The 6,935-nt window shown below is 42.6% G+C and overlaps 1 protein-coding gene across 1 annotated transcript in view; it reads left to right on the plus strand.

Moving 5' to 3' along the window:
* cercam (cerebral endothelial cell adhesion molecule) overlaps positions 1-6,935 on the plus strand; it is a 10,628-nt gene extending 3,693 nt beyond the window's left edge. Inside the window, exons 4-12 of the mRNA XM_083568778.1 lie at positions 164-298; positions 1,056-1,260; positions 2,185-2,304; positions 2,885-2,961; positions 3,091-3,197; positions 3,557-3,689; positions 3,859-3,986; positions 4,197-4,400; positions 6,556-6,935. Coding sequence (XP_083424904.1) covers positions 164-298; positions 1,056-1,260; positions 2,185-2,304; positions 2,885-2,961; positions 3,091-3,197; positions 3,557-3,689; positions 3,859-3,986; positions 4,197-4,400; positions 6,556-6,790 — 1,344 coding nt within the window. The 3' untranslated portion in view covers positions 6,791-6,935. The remainder of the gene's footprint in view (positions 1-163; positions 299-1,055; positions 1,261-2,184; positions 2,305-2,884; positions 2,962-3,090; positions 3,198-3,556; positions 3,690-3,858; positions 3,987-4,196; positions 4,401-6,555) is intronic.

The raw sequence follows: 6,935 nt of genomic DNA on the forward strand, positions 1-6,935 counted from the left end.
CAGCTTCATTATCTATTAGTAACTATTAAAACTCATGTAAATAAATGTAATCTGGCACTACTTTATCTGTGTGTGTGATTCGGAGCAGCAGAATTGTAGCTGTAACGAGGCGAATATTAAACGCGTAATAAAAATGAAAGTTTTTTTTTTTCTTGTTTTGTAGTTTGCAGACACTGACAACATCCTGACCAACCCAGATTCAATAAACCTCCTAATGGCTGAGAATAAATCTGTGATCGCTCCCATGCTGGATTCTCAGTCTGCTTACTCCAACTACTGGTGTGGCATCACACCTCAGGTAACACACCATTACATCATACCGATACCGAATCCTGCGTTCTGATTGGTCAGAAGGTGTTGATTCATTCCAGTATGGGTTCGTTTTAACGCAGTATTGTTTCCATGGTAACAATGCGTTTAACGGAAGCTTACTGTAAGGAAAATAAATGTTTGTTAATGGAAGGAGTCTCCAGTACCAAAGCTTTGTGTTCTTCTTTCTTCCTTTTCCCCTTCCTTCTTGTCTTTCCATCTTTTTTTTCTTCTCCCTTTCACTACTTCGTTCTACTTTTCTTCTTCCTTCCTTTCTTCCTTCTTTCTTTTATCCCCTTTTCTTCCCTCCTGTAATTAGTTTTTTGTTTCCTTCCATAAAGTATTGTACTTCCTTTCAGTTTCTTTCTTTTATATTTTCTACTATTTCTGCTCCTTTTTTTTTTTTTACCTCCGTCTCGCCATTTTGTCTTTCTTACTTTTCCCTACCTCTTTTCATTTTACTCTCCTCTGTTTCTTCTTTTCCCTTTAGCTTGTTCCATTGCTTCCTTTTCTTCTTTATTCCCCATGTTTCTTATATTTTCTTTGTTCCAAGTCCTTCCTTCTTTTCTGCTTTCTCCTTCCTTTTTATGTTTCTGTAAGAAAATGATCTCTCCATTTCTCCCTTTCTATTGATGGTTTCCTTTGTTCCTTCCGTTCCTCCTTTTCCTGAACTCTAAACGTATGGCATGTGGTTGTCTGGTGGCTGTTGTTCATGTGTTGTTAGCTGTATTATGGTTGTATTTTAGGGTTATTACCGCCGCACAGCCGAGTATTTTCCGACCAGGAACCGGTACCGTAAAGGCTGTTACCCCGTTCCCATGGTCCACTCAACCGTTCTGCTGGACCTGCGCAAGGAGGGAACCAAGAACCTGGCCTTCTACCCTCCTCACTCCGATTACTCCTGGCCCTACGATGACATCATCGTCTTCGCCTTTTCCTGCAGGATGGCAGGTACAACAATCCCCTAGGGAACAAACATCACTAACTATAGTCTTCAACATGATACATAAAACACACAACTCGGGTCACGTTCAGCACCATGGGGATGGTGTTCTCAGGATAATGAGGCGTGATGAGGTTCAGCCAAAAGTTGGTTTATGCACTTCATTAATTTATACATTTTATTTACAATATTAAATGATAGTGGGGTTTTTTTTGTTTTTTTTATAAATGACACTGTGGTAAAAAGAGGTGGGAGATCACTGGTTATGGGAAATGGACTCAGATCGGAAGGTCAAAAGTTCAAATCCCAGCACCAGAAAGCTGCCACTGCTGGGCCCTTAACCCTTTAGTGCTCAGTTATAAGTCGTCTGCATTGTATAAAATAATAAAATGAGTCCTTACAGTCTTTTTTTTTTTTCCAGATTTTATTTGAAATAGACGATATAGATTTATTTCATTTTATTATTATATTTGATTAAATTATATTTTGAGTCATGAGTCAAATCAAACAATGAAATGTAAAGTTTATACATTACGGTAGTGTAAATTGCTCTGTTTTGCTCAATTATGTACTTTATTTGGTTAAATTATTAATAAATTACAGTACACTCCCCCACACTGATCAGCATTCTTTAAGACTCCTGGGTAGGATTGGCCACGTCTCCACTTACCACATTTTCAAGTTACGATGAAGTCATCAGAACTCGGGGACTACCTGTATATGTGGGAGGTGGGAGCTCAGTGGTTAAAGCATTGGATTTTCAAATCCCACCACCACGAAGCTGCCACTGATGGGCCCTTGAGCAAGGCCCTTAACCCTCTCCTGCTTAGTTGTAAGTCGCTCTAGATAAGGGCGTCTGCCAAATTACATAAATGTAAGTTCCTCACAGCCCAGTACTGAGACCTTATGTGTTTTGTGTTTTGTTGATGCAGAGGTTCAGATGTACGTGTGTAATAAAGAGCGTTACGGCTACCTGAACGTTCCTGCGAAACCACAACAGACCCTGGAGGACGACCGCATCAACTTCAGCCATCTCTACCTCGAGGCTTTGAGTGAGTTGGAGTTGGATGCTGAGATTTATTTGGTGTAATCTGATTGGTCGTATTGGAAAGTGCAGAAGTGCTGATTGGTTATAGAGCAGAGTAATTTCCTATAACCGTCAGATGAAGCTGTAACTTAAGATGAAATAAGACCATGATGCTGTTGGAATGAAGGACATGCACTGATGTTTTTATTAATTGAGGTATGGTTTGTATATTCTCGGATAAAGACGCACAAAATGTAAAAAAATACAGAAAAAACACATGGAATTGTACCAGAACCATCTGAAAATGTTTTTTAGAAATTTTGCATACAGATTTGGGAGGAGTTACAGAACTTTCTGTTTAAATTTGTGCACAGTGAAGGTCGGTGCTCCCTGTGACTGTGCGTGCAGCCTCATGCTGCCATCTTTTGGTGTGTTACAGAACTAACTTTTGATTCCACCATTAAGAACAATTTTGGACATTTTTACATATTTAACAAGAGATGCTGATCCTCTGAGACTTACAGCAGTTTCATCCTCAAATTAAAAACTAACAAAATAATAATACAAGGGACAAAAAAAATTCTCCTGGTTTTGAATCTCTGCAGTTGATGGACCCCCCATGTATTTGTCCCGCTACGTACATGTTCCTCTGAAGCAGATGGACCTCATGGGCTTCGATGAGGTGAGAAAACTTCAGACCTTTAGATACTTTCTGCCTGCTCTGATTATAATCGTTCACCAAAACACACAACAACAAACCACAACACAAGGCTTCAGTGTGTGTGTGTGTGTGTGTGTGTGTGTTCCTCAGGTGTACCTGATTAACCTGCGCAGGCGTCCTGATCGCAGAGACAGGATGCTTTGGTCTCTCTACGAGCTGGAGATCAACGCTAAAGTGGTGGATGCCGTGGACGGAGCGTCAGTTCTGCACCTTCACACACTCACTGTAGTTGATTATTTTCCTGTAGCAGTCGCTCTCAAAGTGTTTATTCCCCCCCAAAGTGTTTATTTCCCCCAAAGTGTATATCTCCCCCCCCCCCCCCCACAAAAAAAACCCATTTCATTCCCCCGCATTAACAATTTTCAGCACTACTGTCTGAGCTTCTGCTACGGAGAACTAATAACCACTTTCTGACCTGAAGTGCCATGGTGTAAGTGTGTGTGTGTGTGTGTGTGTGTGTGTGTGTGTGTGTGTGTGTGTGTGTGTGTGTGTGTGTGTGTGTGTGTGTGTGTGTGTGTGTGTGTGTGTGTGTGTGTGTGTGTGTGTGTGTGTGTAGAGCCCTGAATAGCAGTGATATTAAGATCCTGGGTGTAGATCTCCTGCCTGGGTATTACGACCCGTTCTCTGGCCGTACGCTCACGAAAGGCGAGGTGGGATGTTTCCTCAGCCACTACCACATCTGGAAGGAGGTGGGAAGCTCCTTCACACACACACACACACACACACACACCTTAATACATACTAGCATTGAAATACTTGTATATGATTTATGCAGTGTGTCACTTCATAGAGTTTATCAGATTGGTATATTGTGTGTGTGTATGTGTGTGTGTGTGTGTGTGTGTTGTCGTCTCTCAGATGGTGGACATGCAGCTGGACAAAGCGCTGATCTTCGAGGACGATGTTCGTTTCCAGGGCAACTTCAAACGGCGTCTGATGAAGACGATGGAGATGGTGGAGCAAGCCGAGCTCGACTGGGACATCATGTGAGTGACACGCGGCAGTCATTCACGTGATGCCACAGAAACATATTTTAGAATACGTGATGCTCGTGGAATAAATGATCACGTGATGTCAAACATGCTGGCGTATGATTGGCCTGGATTATTTAGATGATGTCTGTTTGACCTTTAAATAAAATATTGTGAAACGTAACGAACTAAAAATGTGTGTGTGTGTGTGTGTGTGTGTTGCAGATACCTGGGCAGGAAGCAGGTGAACCCTGGTGAGGAGGAGCAGGTGGAGATGGTGAAGAACCTGGTGGTTGCTGGTTATTCGTACTGGACTCTGTCCTACGCCATCTCACTGCAGGGAGCTCAGAAGCTGATCAACGCTGAACCCATTTCTAAAATGCTTCCTGTGGACGAGTTCCTGCCCATCATGTACAACAAACACCCCAAGTGAGTAGAACCACAACGGGTGCGAGAACGTTTTTTTTTTGCTCTGCTCTAAAAATAACGTGCGCACACACTAGTGAAACTAAAATCTAACTAAGGAATCAGGGTGAAATGGGCGGAGCCTGACCTGAGCATATATATATATATACAGTGAGGAAAATAAGTATTTGAACACGCTGCTATTTTGCAAGTTCTCCCACTTAGAAATCATGGAGGGTCTGAAATTGTCATCGTAGGTGCATGTCCACTGTGAGAGACATAATCTAAAAAAAAAATCCAGAAATCACAATATATGATTTTTAAACTATTTATTTGTATGATACAGCTGCAAATAAGTATTTGAACACCTGTCTATCAGCTAGAATTCTGACCCTCAAAGACCTGTTAGTCTGCCTTTAAAATCTCCACCTCCACTACATTTATTATCCTAAATTACATGCACCTGTTTGAGGTCGTTAGCTGCATAAAGACACCTGTACACCCCATACAATCAGTAAGAATCCAACTACTAACATGGCCAAGACCAAAAAGCTGTCCAAAGACACTAGAGACAAAATTGTACACCTCCACAAGGCTGGAAAGGGCTACGGGGAAATTGCCAAGCAGCTTGGTGAAAAAAGGTCCACTGTTGGAGCAATCATTAGAAAATGGAAGAAGCTAAACATGACTGTCAGTCTCCCTCGGACTGGGGCTCAATGCAAGATCTCACATCGTGGGGTCTTAATGATCCTAAGGAAGATGAGAAATCAGCCCAGAACTACACAGGAGGAGCTGGTCAATGACCTGAAAAGAGCTGGGACCACCGTTTCCAAGGTTACTGTTGGTAATACACTAAGACGTCATGGTTTGAAATCATGCATGGCACGGAAGGTTCCCCTGCTTAAACCAGCACATGTCCAGGCACGTCTTAAGTTTGCCAATGACCATTTGGATGATCCAGAGGAGTCATGAGAGAAAGTCATGTGGTCAGATGAGACCAAAATAGAACTTTTGGGTCATAATTCCACTAAACGTGTTTGGAGGAAGAAGAATGATGAGTACCATCCCAAGAACACCATCCCTACTGTGAAGCATGGGGGTGGTAGCATCATGCTTTGGGGGTGTTTTTCTGCACATGGGACAGGGCGACTGCACTGTATTAAGGAGAGGATGACCGGGGCCATGTATTGCGAGATTTTGGGGAACAACCTCCTTCCCTCAGTTAGAGCATTGAAGATGGGTCGAGGCTGGGTCTTCCAACATGACAATGACCTGAAGCACACAGCCAGAATAACCAAGGAGTGGCTCTGTAAGAAGCATATCAAGGTTCAGGCGTGGCCTAGCCAGTCTCCAGACCTAAACCCAATAGAGAATCTTTGGAGGGAGCTCAAACTCCGTGTTTCTCAGCGACAGGCCAGAAACCTGACTGATCTAGAGAAGATCTGTGTGGAGGAGTGGGCCAAAATCCCTCCTGCAGTGTGTGCAAACCTGGTGAAAAACTACAGGAAACGTTTGACCTCTGTAATTGCAAACAAAGGCTCCTGTACCAAATATTAACATTGACTTTCTCAGGTGTTCAAATACTTATTTGCAGCTGTATCATACAAATAAATAGTTAAAAAATCATACATTGTGATTTCTGGATATTTTTTTTTAGATGATGTCTCTCACAGTGGACATGCACCTACGATGACAATTTCAGACCCTCCATGATTTCTAAGTGGGAGAACATGCAAAATAGCAGGGTGTTCAAATACTTATTTTCCTCACTGTATATACAAAGCTCCATGAAGATCTGCTCTATTTTGGTTGGAAGTGTGTGGAAGATCTCCTGCAATAGAGCTCCAACCCTATTGAACACGTTTGGGATGAACGTGAACGCTGACTGCACCCCAGGAACCTCCTCACCTTCTCATCTACATCACTACCTGACTTTACTTACACACATGTAGCTGAATGAATCTCCACAAAATCTAGTGGAACACCAGAGTGGAGCTCATTATAACAGTAAAATAGAGACTAGATATGAAATGGGAAATCAAAATGCGTTCAAGGAGAAGATTAATGTGTTAACTGTTATTAAGCTCTTGTGAAGCAGAAATTCATTTCAACATGTTAATAATAATATTAATAATAATTATAATTTAACCCTGTGTGTGTTTCTATTTCCTTCATACAGTGAAGAATACAAATCGCACTTCCTGAACCGGAACCTGCAGGCGTTCTCCACAAGCCCCCTGCTGGTGCAGCCGTGTCATTACGCGGGCGATGCCGAGTGGGTGAGCGACACCGAGACGTCCACGCTGTGGGATGATGATAACGTCCCCACTGACTGGAGAGGATCATACAAGACCCTAAAGGGTGGAGCTCCACCGGCCGGCATTCAGAGCGCCACCTACAGGGATGAGCTTTAAAACACAGCCATGAATGTATGTGTGTGTGTGTGTGTGTGTGAGTGTGAGACAAAAAGAGAATCAAAGAACATGACGGAGAACATTCCTAAACACAGAGACCCGGAGACCAAAAACTGTGATACACAGATAAGGGTGTGTGTGTGTG

Source organism: Silurus aristotelis, assembly GCF_946808225.1.
Source record: "Silurus aristotelis genome assembly, chromosome: 18".
Classification (NCBI taxonomy): Eukaryota; Metazoa; Chordata; class Actinopteri; order Siluriformes; family Siluridae; genus Silurus; species Silurus aristotelis.